This window comes from Pogoniulus pusillus, chromosome 8 (genome assembly GCF_015220805.1).
Source record: "Pogoniulus pusillus isolate bPogPus1 chromosome 8, bPogPus1.pri, whole genome shotgun sequence".
In the NCBI taxonomy this organism is placed as follows: Eukaryota; Metazoa; Chordata; class Aves; order Piciformes; family Lybiidae; genus Pogoniulus; species Pogoniulus pusillus.
In genome coordinates, this window is record NC_087271.1 from 33620242 (window position 1) to 33639791 (window position 19550).

General features: G+C 40.4%; 2 protein-coding genes across 5 annotated transcripts in view; one reads left to right on the forward strand and one right to left on the reverse strand.

Moving 5' to 3' along the window:
• Window positions 1–8304, reverse strand: TMED5 (transmembrane p24 trafficking protein 5). The gene is made up of 4 exons (XM_064148025.1): window positions 7878–8304; window positions 5894–5991; window positions 5082–5265; window positions 1–2921 (listed from the first exon to the last, which is right to left on the reverse strand). The coding sequence occupies exons 1-4, from the start codon at window positions 8061–8063 to the stop codon at window positions 2703–2705; spliced, it is 687 nt and encodes a 228-aa protein (XP_064004095.1). The 5' UTR covers window positions 8064–8304; the 3' UTR covers window positions 1–2702.
• The window catches only part of CCDC18 (coiled-coil domain containing 18), a 26981-nt gene continuing 15636 nt past the window's right edge, over window positions 8206–19550 (forward strand). For 2 of the 4 annotated variants that reach the window (XM_064148020.1, XM_064148018.1), the window contains exons 1-11: window positions 8206–8281; window positions 10001–10120; window positions 10292–10445; window positions 10693–10860; window positions 11719–11828; window positions 13197–13325; window positions 14332–14428; window positions 15164–15285; window positions 16531–16840; window positions 18697–18800; window positions 18897–19060. In XM_064148020.1, the coding sequence (XP_064004090.1) occupies window positions 10002–10120; window positions 10292–10445; window positions 10693–10860; window positions 11719–11828; window positions 13197–13325; window positions 14332–14428; window positions 15164–15285; window positions 16531–16840; window positions 18697–18800; window positions 18897–19060 (1477 nt within the window). In that variant the 5' untranslated portion in view covers window positions 8206–8281; window position 10001. Of the gene's footprint in view, window positions 8282–8383; window positions 8465–10000; window positions 10121–10291; window positions 10446–10692; window positions 10861–11718; window positions 11829–13196; window positions 13326–14331; window positions 14429–15163; window positions 15286–16530; window positions 16841–18696; window positions 18801–18896; window positions 19061–19550 lie in introns of those variants that run through there. The other 2 variants (XM_064148019.1, XM_064148022.1) reach the window with 2 other exon arrangements.

Consider the following 19550-nt stretch of genomic DNA (forward strand, 5'->3'; position numbering starts at 1 on the left):
TAGGTTTAAACATCATTTATTGAAAATCTCAGTTATGCATAACTTCATTCAACATCTGCAAGTCTTAAAACATTTAGCTCTGAATAAAAAAGTCAATTAGGAAACTTGATTTATAATCTCATTGTAAATTGTACACAATCAAAAGTAATCTACTTTTCAAAAACCAACCAAGACTTTATTGAGCTGCAAGTTTAGATGCCAAATCCTTCACGTATGATAAATATATACTGCAGCTGCCAAGGTCAAAGCAGTTACCTTTATGAATGGGGAGAAATAGTCAGAGCTCCTAGTTAAAGTAATAATTTCTTAGACAAATTTTGCTGGCAATGTTTCTCTTTTACCAGGAACTGTTACTTGTACTATGAGAAACTTGCAGTTCAGTGTTGTGTGTTTGATCACAGGAGTCTGCATTCACTAGCAGCTTTTAGCTATTATACCATACTGTTCACCACTGGATATATAACCACTGTCAGTAAGGCAGAGCAGATGGGGAATGTCATCCCTTAAGGTGCCTTTGAAAAACTTTTCAGAGCTCATTTGGGGGTGGTCTAAGCTAAAATCTACAATCTAGTAGTTTTGATACAGGAGGTAGATGTCCTAGTCACAGCTTCATGGAGCTGGTTTAGCATTTTGCAGATGGGTTGTAGCATTACACTTGTGGTGATGTAAGCAATACAGGTCTTCTAATAAGAGGAATAGAGTCCTGTCCTGAAGGGACCAGTTCAAAACATTGGAAGCTGACTTCAGCAAGCTTTGGCTTATGCCCTGATGCAGATGCATGGCATGATTGGTACTAGAAAATGTACAGGGAAATGGCAGAAAAGTACTATTTGTTATGCTAGTGGAAGGAACTCTTTCTAGATTTTGTTCTATTCATAGAAATAAGCTTTATAATTCCAGCAGTTCAGAATAGAAAGTGTCATGTGGAAAAAAAGATAGACCTCTAAATGGAAGCAATCTTAATTTGGATATATTTGCACAGAAAGAAAATGCAGCTCAACAGCATTTGGAGCCCTTTATAGCAAGTTCTGTAAGGAATAACACTTTTGCTTATAAAAAACATTTAGAAATGTTATTGCTAGGTCCCATTTTCAGAAGTTGAAGTGCTCTTTCTGGTGTACTGTAGCCCTTCCTCTCATTGACTTCATTTGAACAAAGTTTCTTCATGTATCTATTGACCCTGTTTAATCTCCATTAAAATAATTTTTAATCAGTCCTGAAGTTGTCATTCTCCTGTTCAGATGACCCAGCAACAGGCAGAACAATTAATAGAGATGTTGTGTTTTTCAAATATATTTTAAAAGGTTTTTTTAGAAAGTGTTTCCTAAAAACACTTCTGGGATGAAATGCAGTTTAACACACTTGGGAAACTTCAGTGACTTGGCACATTGTAAAAATAACTAACTTCCAACCATCACAAAAAGTTCATTCTCACTCATTACGAGTTGTGGCAAACATTCTGCATGCCTTCACTGAACTGCTAAAAAGCCACTTCATTTAGAAATTACAGGTTATTGATTTGAGGATAGTTTTGCCTAAAGTGATATGTGTCTTCAGTTGATCCTAGCATTTGAAGCCTGTAATTTATGCTGTGCTCAAGTAGCCAGATACAGAAACACTGCTCATGTGCACTGAGTGTACTTAGCTAAAAGGCCTGTGGGAGTGAGAAAAACAGAAAGGTTAGGTGAACAGCTTTGGGTTTTTTTCATGCTTAGGTAAGTCCCTCTACTAAGTGCTACCATAGTCACAGCTTCAATAGGTAAACTAATAAAAAAGATTGGCAAATTGAAGTTACAAAATCCTTCTCTATCTTAAGGTAATTGTTTTCGCACAGTTACATACTCCTCTGTATTTAAGGGAAAGAGTAATATGATAAATTACTTCTGGGAAATCTATTACATAAGGTTCTGATAACTAAGAATTTATAAACCATACTTCAAGGTGTGTATGCATTTGGTTGTATATGTTAGCCATTTGTCTTTTGTCTGATGTAATAGACAAAAAATAAGTTCTACAACAGCAGGTCAGTTTTATAAACAGGAACTGTACATATTTTCTCCCATTAATTTTAACACTGACTGGTTCTCTGAAGTGCTGGTATTTGCTGCCTCTAAATAAGGAGTTCTCATGATGTTAACCCATACAGCAAAAGCTGAAGATTGTTAAACCCATGTAACATTAAAGACAAATGACAATAACTACAGACTACCCTTATGGCCCCTAATCTTGTAAACACTTAGGCACATATGTAAATTCACTGTTTAACAGCAAATAAAGGGATGCTTACATTACCACAAAGTTTTATGTGAACATGGGAAAAACCACAAGAGCATTAACATTACTTTGCATATGCATCAGGCATCCTCTGGGCACTATGCATGTCTGTCATGAGCAAATGCTACAAGCAAAAAGAAATAGTGTTAGTAGCACTTGGAAAAATGGAGGTGCTGAGGGCAAGGCCTTGTTTGTGTTAAAAACAAAAATCTAACCAAACAAAAGCTTAATCCCAAACAAAGCCACCCCCCAATAACAAACTATGCAAGAATACCTCCACTGCCACCACTGAACCAAAAAACCCTACGTGAATTGAAAATCTGATGTTCAAAAGAATCTGAAAGGTCATGTGTTGGGGGGTTTACTGTAATAGTTATTGCTTCCCCTCTCCCTGCATACCTGTTACATTCTTATGATCACACTGAATATTAAGTTCTACTTTTCCTCTTATCTTCAAAGAGACTTTTCAACATGTAAACTTGAACAGCTGATACCACCACCATAACTCCCAAGTTGACCATGGACCAGAAATTCACTCTGTCGAAGTTGCTTTCTTGTATATTTCGGTCACGGGCCTCAAATGCTCTGAGGAGTGTCTGAATTTGGACACTTTTGCTTAATCTTGCTTTGACACTGTTGATAGATTCCTGGAAAGTGACAAAAGAGTAGTTTTAGAAAAAAAAAAGTAAAACTTTCAACACATGCTAATATTAATACAGTCTTACCACCTGTAATTCAAATTTGTGCTTAGCCATATTTTCATTAATTTGTTTGCTTAATTAACAGTATTAATGTTTTACAGTAATTTGATTTTTCCCTTTTTACAGGCTCAGGAAGCAAGAAAGAAATCAACCCCCTAAAATCATGTGTTCTAATGTTCCATGTATTTTAGGGAAAACTGATTCCAGGTGTTCAGATAAAAAAAGAAGGTAGTGATCTCTGAAGAACTGGCCTCAATGAAATTAAGTAGTAGCAGACAAATGTAGGATTTATTTTTTCTGCTGGATAATCTAATTTAAGCACTGCTTAATGCAAACTACCATCAGGACTGTAGCTATAACAAAAGAGAAATATAGCAATGTTATTTCCAATTTCCATTTATGCTTTCAATGTAGCAGCTATCAACTACTGCTTCAGCTTTGATACTGTAGAAGTTCTGACAATAAACTTTGACTAGGACAACTAGAGGTCCTACAAAGGACACAGAGCATGTTTCAGAGTATCTAGGGAAGTAGGTAAACACATCCTACCTTTCTAACTTCTGCATTTACAAAGACCTGGTCCTACAATCTGTTACATTTTCATCCACAACACAATAGATAGTCACAACATAAAAACTGATCTCATCAAGTGCTGATTTTTGTTCCTAATACAATTATGTGACTGTTAGTAAAAAGAGTAATGTCTGCAATAACAGGAGGCCACAAATATTTTTAAAAAGGGTAAACCAAGCAGCAATAGTTTCTCCCTGGAAGTTTTCTATGTGGCATATCTAACAAATATTTTTAAAGAGCTATTTATGGAAGCTAAATAATGTAATGATTGTACTAAAGTTCACGTATTACACAATAACAAACACCAAGAAGATAAAGAACTTTAGAAATAAGATAGAATGTCCATTTTCCCCAGCAAACATGTTGTTTATGGAATGTTCATGTAATTATCACTTTCAAGTTCTATGAAGACTTAAGATGCGATGGCATAAAATAACTTATTGTTAACCTTACAAAAATTACCTACTTTAAGACCTGCAAGGCTCTGAAATTAAGACAAGTTTAACCTTTTTTTCTGTTTTTTTTTTTTTGGATGAGATACCAGTTCACACACAAGGAGCTGTCAAAGCCATTCTTTTACTGCTTGTGGTTAGTGCGAGAGGGATTTGCCACACAGTTTCCCTTAGACTTTCTCTAATTGTCTTGATTGTCAATTTTAAGTACCTGGTCAGCTTCTCAGATTTGGTTTTAGCTGTTTAAGTGTACTGTACACCTACAAAAGATCTTAAACATCGTTTGTTTTGTTGTTTCATAGACTGCATTTGACAGCAGTGTGCTCTTGTGACCAAGAGGGCAAACAGCATCCTGGGGTGCATTAAGTATCTCCTGCAGGTCTAGGGAAGTTCTTCTCTCCCTCTACTCTGCCCTGGCAAGACCTGGAATGCTGCATCGTTTTGGGCTTCCCAATTAAAGAGGCAGGGATATGCTGGAAAGAGTCCAACAGAGAGCTATGAGAATGACTAACTTGAACATCTCTTCTAGGAAGAGAGATTGACAGACCTGAAGCTGTTTGTTTTGAGAGGAAAAGGCTGAAAGGGAATCATATCAATGTCTAAAATATCTGAGGGATAGGTGTCAAGATGAAAGTGACAGTCTCGTTTTAGTGGTGCCCAGTGATAGGACAAGGAGCAATAGGTGCCAGCTAGCACACAGGAAGCTCCACCTCAACACAGTGAGACACTTCTTTACTGTGAGGATGCTGGAGCCCTGGAACAGGCTCCCTAGAGAGGTTGTGGAGTCTACTTCTCTGGAGACTAAAAAAATCTGCCTGGATGCATTCCTGTGCAGCTTGGCCTAGGTGGCCCTGCTTTGGCAGGGGGGTTGGACTCTTATCTGTGGAGGTCCCTTGCAACCTGTAACATTCTGTGGTGATTTTGTGAAATAGAACACAATGTCATTTTCTACATCAGTGCATCCCTAAGTCTTTGTGGATATTTGCTTTTAGGATTTTACCAAACTAAGGCAGAATGGCGAAAATGACATTGATTTGTTCCCCCCTCAGATACACTGAAAAGAATTAAACAAACTACTAACCAGAATGTCTTCCAATTTCATATCTAGGAGATCTGTGCCTGTAACATACTTCTTCCAGTCTTCCTGATCTTGTCCATCTTCTCCCATATTGTCCAGTATCAGTTCAAAGAAAATCACCTTTTCAGAAATGGTACTGAATGTGTTATCGAAGCAGAACATGTAATCTCCATCTTCTGTTTCAACCCTGTGTATATAAGCAAAAGGTCATTAAATCAACAACACTTTTAGTGCTGATTCTCAAAAGGTGTTTTTAAGTAAATTTTCCTCTTCAAGACTGACAGCCATGCACTTGGAAATAACTGACTATGCTTTTAATATAAAAATAACTCTAAAGACAATGACAGGCTCCATAATCACAGCAAAGCAATCCCACTGATTGAAGATTTAAAATGAAGGTGGTAACATAATTTTATTGTCTTTTGTTGGAATTTTGAACAATTTCTAATCATTACAAAACTGATATTAGAAGTGGAGTTCTTATATAGTAAGATTACAATAATTGCACTCTATCATAATAAGAGGACTGGAAAAATAATATAAAAAATCCCATATTATTATGACTGATAACCTTTTGATATCAGATGAGACCTTTTTCAACTCTAATTTTTGTTCACTCTTAACAGCCACCATCCTTCACTGTATGGTAAAATCCATATAAAAAAAGCATTCAAAAGATTTTATTCTCCAACTGTCCTGTTAGCCTTTTGTAATACTAAGGAGAAGTACTTGACCTTTGCTTCAGTTACATTTAATAAAGAAACCAGATAAGTACTTTTATATAACACTTCTAAGTTTGAGGATTTTAAACTTACGTATGAACTCCATCTGATTTTCTTTCATCAAAAACTAGAGTTTCACCTTTTGGAGACAGTAGATGAAAATCAACATCTAATCCTGCTCCATCAAGAACCTGTGAAACAAACAAACAAAAAAAGCTCCAACCAGTGGAATTCCTGTTTGGATTGCTGATGGCAACATTTTTAGGTAAGGGAAGAGATACAGAATCTAGAAGCTGAATCTGACTGCATGAGTTCACACCAAGTTAACTGGGAATAGATTAAGAACTGGTTCAACCCCCAAGCATTTTAGCCATTTCAAATCTTAATGTAAACATTATCTCATCATGTTAGCTTATATTGGACCGTGATATAGAAATAAAATCTCATTGCGATAGCTTATACTGAGCCATCTCCTGGTTTTAGAATGCACACACTTTTATCAGTGGGGAGGGTTAGACAACCTGTGAGACTAATGGCCAAATCCTAGTGCTAGTTCAGTGGCAGCAACTTTTTTCATTCTTTTCAAAGTCTTTCACTTTCACGTACTGTCATCTCTAATTTTGTAGGGCTAATTACCAGTGTAGAAGACAGAAGTAGACTTCTGGTGCTAATCAAAGTTGCACCCACAGATGATCTCACCTTCGAATGCACATTTGAGCTATGAATTTTCCCTGGGCGTTCTCATTTCCCAAAAGCAAAAGCAACTGAAGACATTTAGCTTCCTAAGCTCATAGTAAGTATACACGGTTGTACAACTGTGTAAATGGCTACAGTGCCGTTGCCACATCTGCTGTTACAGAAATTCTCTTCTGGGAAGGCAGTAACTGCAAGGGAGCAGAGAAGGATCATTTTTAGGGTATTACTTGAGTCCATGCTCAGGGGTCATTTTTGTTTGCCTTTTTTCCATTAAGCTAGTTGAGTAGAGCAGTCTGCCTCTGCTTAAATTGAGGGTAAAGTTTACACTGGCTTGGAAGTGACACTACTCTTACCCAAGAGAGCAGACAAGGAAAAGTAGTAGCTAACAGCTGATCAAATTACAAGCCATATGCAGAGCAATGCCTTCTACAACCTAGACCCTTGGAATAAAATTCATATCCGAATAGCCTTTATTGAATTATGTCTTTAGAGAATGACCTACATCCTGCATAGATTACTGCAATGCTTCAGCTAGGATAATTAAGTACAAAGTAAATCTATTTCAGTAACACATGGAATAGAGATCTTCCTCTTTCCCAGCAGTTTGACAACTCTTCCCAGACCTTAAAGGTAGTGTAGATAATAAGACTTTTCGAAAAACATACATTTGAGATAAGTGATTAATATCAATACACAGAAAAGGTATGTAAGGGGATGTGCATCAGCAGCAGTTTTGTTTAGAGCTACAACAGAAGATCACGGCTGTCGACTGTCTAAACTTTTGCCGTTTTAAAGGATGGCGACGTGATCTTGTACAATGAAGTGAATAATCGGTGAAAATAACTATGAAAAGTCTGTAGCAGTACTCTTTTATCTCCCAAACATACAGCTTTGAATAGCGTGCAATTTTAAGGCAGATCTGTGGTGCTACACGAGGCCTGCTGCAGGCAGGGTGCACATCCTGCCCAGAGCAGGATGTGTAGGCAGCAGGGCGAACTCCAGCTGCCGCACCTTATCGGGGAAGGCCGGCGGGACCACCCGGCCGTAGCCCCGTGAAGCACACGGAGATCCCTCTGCTTCCCCCAGCACAGGTCTCCCCAGGCGGACGGCCGCGAGGTGGCTCCAGCCGTGGATGCAGGCGAGGGGTGGGGAACCCCCGAGCAGACGGGAACGAGCACCCGGCTGCAGAGGCGCTCGGTACCGCTGCTACTGGCGGAGTCTGGCGAGAAGGGAACCGGTAGCTGAACCGCCCAGCACCGCCCACGGCCCAGGACCAGTAGCGACGCCGTCACGATAGAATGCGGGACCACTCGGCTCCCTTGAGGACTACCCTGCGGGCAGGCCCCTTGCGGCCCCGCAGCCCTGCCGTGCCCCGCCCGACCTGGTACTCGAGCTCCAGCGAGGCCTCTTTGCGCATGGGCTGATAGAAACACTCCTTGCGGCCGGCGGGAAGCGTGAAGGTGAAATCGCTGTCCAGCGAGGGGGTGAACTCGGCGGCGCCGGGTGGCAGCAGGAGCAGCGCGAAGCAGGCGAGCAGCCGCAGCCGGGGCCGCAGCGATCTCCCCATCCCGGCGGCGTGCTGCGGCGTCCGTGCGTGCGGCCCACCCACCTCCGCCAGCCCGGGAGGTGGGAGCCCGGCCCCGGGGGGGCGTGGCGGGGCGGGCCCTGCCCATCTCACGGGTCCTCCAATGGCAGCTGCTGCGGCACCGCTCTCCGCCCGCCCGCCCACAGTGCGCCGCCGGGGGAGCGGATTCACCTCTGCGCGGCGTGCGCTTCCCCGCCCAGGTACGGCACCGGCGGCGGCGCAGTGCGGAGGGGAGGGCGGCACCGCGCACGCGCTCTGCGGGGAGCAGGGAGCTGGCCCGCGCTGTTTGAAGCGGCGTGAGGGCCGGGCCCGGGGAGGTTCGGCGCGGCAGGAGGGCATGTTAGCAGTGGGTCCTTGTCACCGTGGTTTTTTTCACAGCTGAGGTGGGGGCAGCTCCTTTTCGACTTCTGTTTTCTTTTGAGGCTGACAGCCCTGGGCTGCTGGTCGGAGAACCCTAGGGCAGACGATGGCCTGATATCGCCGCCTTTCGGCTGGTTTGTGTCCTATTGCTCTGAACGTTCGGGCCGCAGCCTCTTTCCTACCGGGCGCCCCACAGGAGCAGCGACTGCCGTCGCTAAGTCGCGCTGTTGGCAGTACTCGGGCTGGGCACGCAGGCTGGTAGCTGAGGGCGGGCGGAGTGGCGCGAAAGCAGAGGAGGAATCGCAGCCGTTATGGGTACTGGCTGCCTCCGGCCTGCAGAGGTGGGCGGCGGAGGGGCTGCGGTTCTGATGGAAAAGGGCGGGAGGCGGCGGCAGCGCCTTTCCCGGCGGTGTTCGTCCTTCTAAATTGTTTGATTGTTCTCTCCTTCGGGTATCTCAGGCGATGTGCAAAGCTTTCTTAGCTGTGGTAAGAGCTGCGCTCCCGCAGGCTATTATCTCGTGTCTTCAGTGCACTCGACTTCTCGTCGCTCTGATTTGTTTAATTTCGCTGGTCACTGGACAGCAAGGCAAGTGCTGTTACACCAAGCTAGGAGCAGGTGTGGATCTGTTGGAGAGTAGGAGAGCCCTGCAGAGGGACCTTGACAGGCTGGATGGGTGGGCAGAGGCCAATGGGATGAGATTTAACAAGGCCAAGTGCAGGGTGCTGCACTCTGGCCACAACAACCCCAAGCAGCACTATAGGCTGGGAACAGAATGGCTGAGAGCAGCCAGGAGGAAAGGGACCTGGGGGTACTGATAGATAGTAGGCTGAAGAGGAGGCTCAGGGGTGACCTCATTGCTCTCGACAACTACCTGAAGGGAGGCTGTAGCCAGGTGGGGGTTGGTCTCTTCTTCCAGGCATCCAGCAATAGAACAAGGGGACACAGTCTCAAGTTGTGCCGGGGGAAGTAAAGGCTGGATGTTAGGGGAAGTTCTTGCCAGAGAGAGTGATTGGCATTGGAATGGGCTGCCCAGGGAGGTGGTGGAGGCAGCGTCCCTGGAGGTCTTCAAGAAAAGTGCCATGGTCTAGATGACTGAACAGGGCTGGGTGCTGGGTTGGACTTGATGATCTTGGAGGTCTCTTCCAACCTGATTGATTCTATGATTCTACTTTTCTAGGCACCTTGCTGCTTGCTTGGGCTTTCTGAAGTAACTGGGATGTTTTGTATAAACATTTTTGTTGATTTTTTTTTACTAATGTATAGATTTTTCCAGTTCTCTTAGTAGTTTCTTGTACTTCGTGAACATATACAGAGCTCTTTCTTATAAAAGATAATTAACATAGGTGTTTTTCTCTAGCTGACGTTGGAGGGGGTAGTGTGCAAAATGTATGTTTTAACATTTGAGAGTTTAGTTTGTGGAGTTTTTCCTCTTTCTTGTTTTTCTTTTTTTCCCTTTGCATCTTTGAAAGTACCTTTGCAAATAATACTTGCAAACGTTTAACAGTGTTTTAATGCTAAATATTATTTTAACTACATGTGTGTTTCCTATCAAATACAGTATGTGGACTTGCTCAGAAAGTGCTGCTGCTGAAGATCAGCTTGCAACTTTACAGTCGTTACGAAAACAGCTGAGGAGAACTGAGAAAAGCCTCCAAACTGTAGAGGAAGAGCTTTACAGGTAGAATTGTGTTTGGAAGTGAGAACAGTATGTCTCTCATTGTGTAAATCTGTCTCATTCAGTGTAATGGGTTGTTGCAAGTAGTTCATTGTGTGTTGCCCTTTTGAATACTCTGTATGAGCAATTTAACAAAGAAAAAAATATGTAGCAACTTTTTATTCTCTCTCCTAGCACTAGTACAAGTGAACGTTGTGGTCAGTGCTTCAACGAGGCTGTAGACTTCACTTTGGGGGACCTTGTTGAGCCCAATTGCAACTATCAAGTTTCCTCCAACTGTAAGAATGCTGGTAAAACATCTTGCCAGGATTTTCAAAGAAATCCCAAAGTAAATATTGTGCTTTGTTACCTCTTTGTATTAATTTGTTTTCTTTTTCTTTGCTGTGTTTTTGAGTTGTTTTTGCTTTTAGCATTTGAACTTGATGAACTGTAGCATTAGGCGGTTATATCAACAGAGCTCTTGTAATGTGTTTTAAATAGATTTGCTCTACAGACTTTCCATTGATGTATATATTGCTTACATATGCATGTGTGTTTATTTATGTATTTATGTTAAACATGTTTATTGTGTCTAGTCTTACTCAGTGGCTACAGTTTCTGATAGAACTGTGGAAGAAAACGAACGTCTTAAGGAGAAGCTGGATGCCCTTCATGAGCAAAATGCAGCTTTGACTTCTCAGAATCACTACCTAAAGACAAGAATGGAAAAAATGAACTTGGAATTGATGCAGTCAAATACAAGAGTAAGTATATTTAGTGTATTCATCTAAAAGAAAACTCCCTAGTGAACTGGAACACCCCAGTGACTGTGACTTTTGGGAATGTAATTCTAAATGTAGTAATGCTGAAGTTAATATTTGAAGATGAATAGTCTATTTTTCTTCATAACATGTAGCATTAATCTCAGAACATAATCGAATCTAAAGCCAGTAAGTCATGGAGTGAAAAATACATTATGTAAGGAAGTAATTAAAAGTATTTGGTGTTGTATGTTTATGTGTTTGAGCTGCATTAAGATCAACGAGAAGAATAATAACGATACAGTAGTCATTTATCTACAACATCAGAAATGTTAATCTCTCAGATTGGATTAATATTGCTTCCTTTAAAAAGTGAAGGTCAGCTAGAAAGCATTACTGTATTCAAGAAATCATTACTGATTTAATACGGAATTTTATGTAGAGTTTTCTTCCAGGACACTGTGTTTTTGTATTCTGTTTATGTGTAACACTTGCAAAACATAGCTATGTTTAATGCTTTTTATTCGAGGAATGTTATCTCCAAGACAGTACAAAAGTAAACAGACTGTTTGACTATCAGTCTGTTTGACAAGTAGCAAAATTCTGGGGGAAAAGCAGATGATGATCAATATATGAAGAAATTATTCTGCTAGACAACATACTACACTGGAACGATGCTAGGGAACTGGAAGGGTGTTAACTGAGCAAAAAATGGGAAAACAACCTGTATAGATGAGCAAGCATCTTCCTCAGTATGGTTAAGAGCACTAAGTCTTTCAGCAAGCAGATTGTGCTTACATGTTTTTCCTGAAAGCTATTTATGCAGGTCTTAATGAAACCTCAAATATGTTTATATTTCAGATTTCGTATCTCGAAGCAACCCTAGGTACACATTTAGAAAGCATTCCAAAGCTGAAAGAACAGATTGTGAACTTGGAAGCAGAGGTTTCAGCTCAAGACAAGATTTTGAGGTAATGTGTACTTTTACATCAACATTTTATATTACTCTGCTTTTTAGACCAATCTTTTTTGGGGTGATGTAATTGTGTGGTTAATGTGGTCTGGGGCTTGGAACTTTGATTTGGGAGCCATATATAGGAGGAGGGAGATGTTTTGTGTTGTACTGAATGTACAATGGCATCGTGGTCTGTATCAGGAACAGTCCGGCCAGTAGAACAAGGGAGGTTATTATTCCCCTGTACTCAGCACTGGTCAGGCCACACCTTGAGTACTGTGTCCTGTTCTGGGCCTCCCAGTTCAAGAGAGATGTTGAGATACTGGAATGTGTTCAGAGAAGGGTGATGAAGCTGGTGAGGGGCCCAGAATACAGTCCTGTGAGGAGAGGCTGAGGGAACTGGGGTTGTTTAGGCTGGAGAAGAGAAGGCTCAGGGATGACCTCATTGCTGTCTACAACTACCTGAAGGGAGGCTGTAGCCAGGTGGGGGTTGGTCTTTTCTCTCAGGTAAACAGCAGCAGAACAAGGGGACACAGTCTGAAGTTGTGCCGGGGGAGATCTAGGCTGGATGTTAGGAGGAAGTTCTTGCCAGAGAGAGAGTGATTTGCCATTGGAATGGGCTACCCAGGGAGGTGCTGGAATCACTGTCCCTGGAGGTGTTCAAGAAAAGCCTGGATGAGGCACTTAGTGCCATGGTCTAGTTGATTGGACAGGACTGGGTGATATGTTGGACTGGATGATCTCAGAGGTCTCTTCCAACCTGGTTGAATCTATTCTACTTCAAGAAATGGGAAAGAATAAGGCAGGTTTATAATGCTAAACATCTGTGCCCTTTTAACTAAGAGTGATTGTGTACTACCTGACTGCATATCTTCTGTAGACAGCAAGCATATGTATTTTCAAATGTTACTGCAGCATGTAGTGTAAAAGATTCTTCATCCTGAGTCAAGGTAAATAGCTATATAAAGCTAGTGTAAGCAATGTCTAGAGGCTGTCAGGAGACACACATGTCTGTCAATTTATCTTATAATCTCATGCTGTATAATAATTAATATCTCAGTCTGCCTTCACAAAATAAGTAAAACCCGTTCTATTTAATTTATATTGTAGTGTTATTTTCCATGTGTGTATCCTGACCAGTCATACGTATTGCAGAAGAATGGTTATTTCTGTGTAGATCTCATAACACAGCCCTCTGGGTTCTTGGCAGTTGTGGCATCTGACATCTACTGGTGTGATTTGGACACCACTCCAGACTAAACTGCTCTTGCAGCGTGTTTGACTAGTGCTTCTCTAACACTGCAGAAAAGAACAGCAAAGTTGTGGTTTTTTTTTTTAACAAAAAAGCTTCTTATGTTGTAATGATGCTTTGTTTATTTGCTAGAGATGCAGAAGATAAACTAGATCAAAGCCAGAAAACAGAAATGGAAAGAGAAAGCATGTTACAAAGATATAAAAAGGACTATAAGAATCTGAAAATTGAATTAATTGAACGAAGCAAGCAAGGAAAGAGGTAACTGAGTAATTTTAATAAATTGCAAGCAGAATAATAGTGCATAAGTGTTTATTTGTATTAACAGGTGTTTATGGAATCAAATGATGTCTTGGCTTCAAGGATATGTTGCTTTTTGAAGCGGGGAAATTTTGTGTGAATATAGTTATTAAATAGACACTTTAGTGCTTTAGACTAACAATATTTTGGTTTTTTATTATGAAATCACTTTATCCTCTTTTCTTAATGCTTTTTGCCATCTCCAAATGGGCAGTGATCCTCAGACTGAAACCCTCTAATCTGAGGGTACACTGTAGTTAAATCAGGTACCTGCCCCCTCCCCATGAATTCCCTTAGTAGAAGAGAAGCAAATGTTAATTAAGCAGTGGTAATTCTTGTGTGCCTGTATTGGGTGTCTGAAGAGACTGAATGCCCAAGGTTACTGTTCCAACTTCTTCCTTAAGTAACAGAAGGGAGCAGTAATAAAGGGGCAGAGGCCCAGGGTAATAGAGCAAAATAGCAGGGTCTTTGGGTTGCTCCCTTGAGCAGTAGCTCACCAGATATCACCCCAGTCTCAGAGTCCTCTACTATTACTGATGGAATCTCTACAGTACTCTCTAAGTAGTTTATACTGTCAGTCTCATTGTGATTCCAACACAAGAAATTCTTTCAGTAGTTCCCCTCAAGCAGTTTGAATTTTTAAGGAGTGCTGCTGTCTTTTATTTACCATCTGTGCTATCCCAGTGCCTAAAATGGGCTTCTACTGTGTGGGACACAAGGATGATATGAATCAAAGTTTTTTTTGAAGTGGAATCAAAAGTGTCATCAGGAAATTTTATGTTATTATACAAAAATTGTATTTGAAACTAATGCAAGCCACAAGGTGCAGTTTTTGTTACCTAGGACTTGGAAACCAGTAGGAAGATAAGAAGTTACCTGCAGCAATGAATGCAGTAGCTTAACTGGAGGAGATAGTTACATAATGAGTAGAATCTGTGATTTTTAAAGTTGGCATGCTGCTTTGCAGAGCAGAACAGCAAAGAAATGAAGCTTTGTTGAATGTGGAGGAGCTGACAAGAGCGTTCAAAAAGTATAAAGAGAAGATGTCTGAAAAACTGGATAAGGTAAGAAGATTTTTCTTTCTTTTGCATTGCTATTAGGGTTTTGCTGCTTTTGATAAGCTAGGAAACAAACAGCTGTGAGTTCACTTGGTTTCTGTTTGTTGGTGGAGAAGTCCTAAAAGAGGTGGGACAGGGTAAACAGCTGCTTGTGCTGGTAACTTCAGTTATTCTTTTTAAACTGCTGTCTTTGCACTGTGGACAGACTGCTTCTTGGAGGTATCCTAATATTGCTGCTGTTTCTTTTGTCTCCTGCTTGCCAGCTGCCAATTTTACATTTTAAAAGTATGTGATCCTTTTGAAAGGACTCTTCTGACCCAGTCTCTACATCTTGTTTAGTTAAACATTATCTAGAGAAGAGTTGAGATGAAAATGAAGTAATCTCCCAAAATTCCAGTGGTCAGAATTGTTGATGCTTCCCACCTCATGGAAGGAAAAGACACAGGTCTGAGACAGCTGTTACAGAGAATTTTTATTTGATTAGACTTCTTTCCTTGTGGAAGGACATTGCCAACAACAAATATGCCTTAAAATAGTAAAGCAAAATAACACTATTTTTTTCCCAAATGACAAAAAGGCAAGGTTTTTTGCCTCTCTTCCTTTATTCATAACAGAATTATTTACAGACTTACCAGAAAAAAAAGAAGTGTAATATTTATAGTATTCTTTTTAAAAAGCCTATTGGCCAAGGAAACTTAGATTATTGTTGTACAGTAATGAAAAAAAGAATTGTTTTTTAAGGTTAAAGCTGAAGAAGTAGCCTTGGGAAAACGTTTAATTAATTGTGAAAAAGAAAAAGAGGAGTTGAATGACACCTGTGCCAGCTACAGAAAGGATCTAGACATCCTAGAAGAGCAATTAAGGTAATGCAAAGGCTCTCAAAATTCTCAGTGCCATTACTTAAGAAGAAAATGCCTGTTACAAGTGTTACTGTAAACATGCTGCTCAATTTGCATAGTTCAAACTAAATCGGGACCAGCATCAGTGAATACTTGGGATCAATATCAGCAATATAACAGACCATAAATTTCTAAATTATTCTCTGTAACTAATGCTGCCACGTTGGTAGTAAAAAGCAACACCCCACTAAGCCTTCTGGGACTATGGGTTCGCTTGCTCCTGCGTTGCTTCTGTGGGAGGTGCAGATGCTCTGGCTTTATGCATACCTGTACTGCTGCCTGTGCATGTGCCCTTGAGAAAGCACCAATGAGTTCACTTACACTGCCAGGTGTGAGTCCCAACTTGTGGCATAGTCTTGTCAGTTCCTAGCTAGAATGAAGGATACTCCTGGCATCCAATGAGGAGGCTGCACTTGGGCCTGGACAAAGATTTTGATTCTGGCTGCATCTTCTGAAACGTCAAACCAGATTTTGACTGCCACTCTGTTCCCACACCAAGGTCCTTTCCCCCTGTTGAAGTTTTATTTTTCCTCCAAGCTGAACCTTGTTTTGTTTCAGAAGTCTTTTAGTAATTCCTTCATTAGTTTAATGAGGGAAGACAGTTATTGGTTGTCTTTGGATTATTAGGTTTGGACAAACACCACAGACGATTTTGTTTATGCCCTTTGTGCTGTCTGCATTCTCGTTTCTGCCTTAATTGTCTAGGCCATTTTGGTAGCGGTGGACAGGGTGTGAGCACTTCTATACTAGCTTTGAGCCTGCATTGATGGTTCTCTGCTACTTATGGGAGTTTTTCCTCTAGACTGCCTTTTTTCTCTGCAAACTTGCACTGGCTTTGGCACTCATCAGGACCTTTGCTGAGCTAATTAAGTTTGTTAAATCAGCAGGTACCTAATAAAAGAAATAATCTGCCTTGTGCTAAAAATACATTTTGCTCACTGTAGAGTCAGATAAAATGGGAGAAAATAGACAGGATTTCTACTCTTTTTAGTAGCAGAATGTTAGACTTAGCTCAGTCTTAGTATGATATCTTGGTCCTTAGGAACAGTGAAAGCCTAGTAAAACAGTGACAACTCTTATTTTTTTGTATAGAGTTAATCCTAGATTTTGGGAAGGAAGAAATGGGTAAAACAGTATAGTTATGGCATGTTCTTTTAATTAAAATCCTCTATACTGAGCTATAACTTCTAAATTGGTATACTTTTTTAGGCAATTAAAAGAAGAGAACCATAGCACAAAAGAAGAAATTAAGACTCTAGAGGCAAAAAACACCAAAATGGTAACCACGTTGACTCAGTCTGATCAGAAGATTGTTGAGCTTGAGAGCAAACTTAATGAAAAAGAAATAGTAGTGAAAGAGAAAAATGCTCTAGTAAGTGAAAATGCAGAGTTAAGAGCTCTTACCGCACAGCAACAGAACCACTTGAAATTATGCCATCAAGAAATTGAAGACTCAAGAGAAGAGCTCAGCGTACTAGAAACCATTATTTCCCAGTTGTGTCTAAGTACATCTGAAGAGGTACAGTAAGAGAGAGATCCTTACAAATTGTATTATGTATCTTAAGAAACTGACATTGCATGGAAATCATGTGATGCTCTAGAGAAACTGAGTAAAATACCTTTGGTTTTCAAGACACATGGATGACACATTCTTTTAAACTTCAATATTTGACTTTTGCTGCCTTCTTAAATGTGCTGGCTTCAGGCACATTAAAGAACAAGGAATATGCATGTTGGAATAGATGAATCACCAAGCATTTAAAATTACTCTTTCCATTCCTCTTGCTCTGTATATTGATTCCTCTGATGTATTTTTAATCTCTAAAACCTGACGATGTCCTGTTACACGATGCAGAATAGAACAGTGAGAAGTTTACTGTGTGGCAGACACCCTGTGTGACACAGCCAGAGTTGGTGTGTTTGCCTCAGCAATGAAGTAATTAAGGCAGGAGAGATTTTGAAACTAATTTTCAATTAATTTTTTGCTGGAAAAGAGAAGGCACACCATCTCTGGCTGGTGTGGTTACCTGTTTGAATTCTGTTGCATGAGTCTGAAGGTTGTCTTGGTGGAGTTTAGGGATAAACCGACTGTGATTGGGTGAGTCATGTAAAAACAGCCAAAGTTGTGAACTGCTTAGGAAGTCAGAAAGAGCTAGAGAGAATATATTAAGTCAGGAGTACAAATAGCATCAGATATCTTAATTTTTGCAGCATATATGTGAGTAGCAGTAATGAAACAGAAGAGTATGCTTTCTATATGGTTTTGGACTTGGAATGACCTCTGCTAAAGAATGTACAGTAATTTTGCATTTTTTTCTTTGGGAGGGTTGCAACTGTAGAAACTTACTTTGGAGAGCCTTAAAAATTGTTTCAGGACCCTTTTTGGAAAATGTTGTGGGTTTTTTTTTTTTTTGGTGAGACAAATACAGGATTATTCTGGTAATTTAAGGAAATAGTCATCTGTAATTTGAGAAAAACAGATAATAAATGCAGCCATCAAACTCTGAAAGGAAGCATGATGTGAGAAGCTCAAAGCATGGAACTACTGCTCATATCTCTGTTTTCAGAGCAAAAATATTCCTACTTCAATTCCCATCATATAAAAGGAATGGTCTCAGTTTCAGGTGACCTGGATTTCTATAATTTCTATCAGCATGAAACAAATTTGCAGTGCTTTGCATGCACCTACTTAGAATAATTTTAATGATCAGTTTATCCAGTTTTAACATCTTGGCTGATGTGTCTTAACATTTATATGCTAGTGTAACACACTGATTAATGTGCTAGTTGGAAGCTAGCTAGAATGTTTTGGTGAGAAGGATTAGATCACAGGCTGTGAAAGAGAAACAAATGGTGATGTCTACTTCACTCATAGGCTTGCTGAGATGTGTAAGAACAAGAGTATAAACATAGATAAGGTATTCGCACTTGGGGCGCTGCCTGAGCTCTGGGCATTTCTCTCTAACCTCAGCTGCTGTCTCTGATTAATCCACTTGCTTCCTAATCCCCCTGGCCGACCCTCCATTCTTCCTTTGGGCACAAGGCCATGTCTGGGGTAAGGTAGAGGGGTGGGAGAAGGTGGAAGGGCAGTTGGGAGCCCCTCCTGGGGACTGGGGTTTCTGGGAGGGCTGCTGTGTTTCTGTATTACCTTTTACCTTGTCTATTTCTGTCTATAACTGTATATACTGTAAATATCTGCTTGTATATCCTGCTAAGCTGTAAATATAAGCTTCATTCAAATTTCCAGAGCTGGCTGAGTTTAGTCTGGGTGATTTCCAAAGGTGGGGGGAGCAGCTAACACCCAAACCACCACAATTAGTCATACTGTAAGGCAGTAATATATTGATTTTTTTTTCTTTTTCCATTAACTTGTAGTTTAATTGGCATGACTTGAAACACCAGCTATCTCGTTCCTCAGCAAAAGAAGCTCTCTCTGAACCTTGTTGTGAATTGAATAAACATTTGATTGCAGATCTAAGGTATAACTTTCTGGTTAATGAAGTATGGTCAGGATAAGCTGGTATTAAGACAGGCATTGTAGAAAGAATGTTAAATAATTGTCTCCTCTTTTATAGTAGCATTAAACCAGCAATGAAAGAAACAGAAATTGTAAAGCTTTCTCCAAACTTATCTATCTGTACTGGAGCTGAACATCTTTCCAATGATAATGAAAGACAAGAAAATCACAGATTATGTGGCCTGGAAACAGAGCCTGTCAAATTGATCAGAAGTCAAGAAGGTAAGCTTACTGAAAATAGGTATGTGCTTCTGACTAATCCACAGAATAGGAATTTTGGAGAGGTTTTCAAATGTTTCTGTAATGTTTCTTAAATATACCTGTGTTAACAGATATGGTTTAATTGAACAAGAGTGTTTTGCTACTTGAAATTCTGGAACTTGTCATGATCTCCTGGCACAGTGTTCTTCCTTTTGCAAGTTAGTTACTTGGTCAGCAATAAGCTACATCTTGTATTGAAATAGAGCTAACTTTTTTTTTTTAATGCAAGTTACGTGAAGGTCTCCATATTATCTTTGATTTCTCCTTGTCCTGCTGCAGCAGAATTTCTGCAGTTTCGTTTTCAATAACTATTAAGACTGTTCCATGAAGTGGCTTCAAGGCATCTAGATAATGTTGCTTAATATTACTGTGTTAATATTTTCTTTTCTTTTCTTTTTTTTTTGAGAAGGTGGTAGATTTTGTTTGTGAGGGAAGTTTGTTTTCATGAGTC

Bases quoted from the DNA above. Each gene is read 5' to 3' on its own strand.
- TMED5 (XM_064148025.1), bottom strand. From the start codon at position 8,063: ATGGGGAGATCGCTGCGGCCCCGGCTGCGGCTGCTCGCCTGCTTCGCG. The intron at 5,266-5,893 runs GTAAGTTTAAAA...TTATATACACAG, and splicing joins AAATCAGATGGAGTTCATAC to GGTTGAAACAGAAGATGGAG. The intron at 2,922-5,081 runs GTTAGTAGTTTG...GTCACTTTCCAG, and splicing joins TGAAATTGGAAGACATTCTG to GAATCTATCAACAGTGTCAA.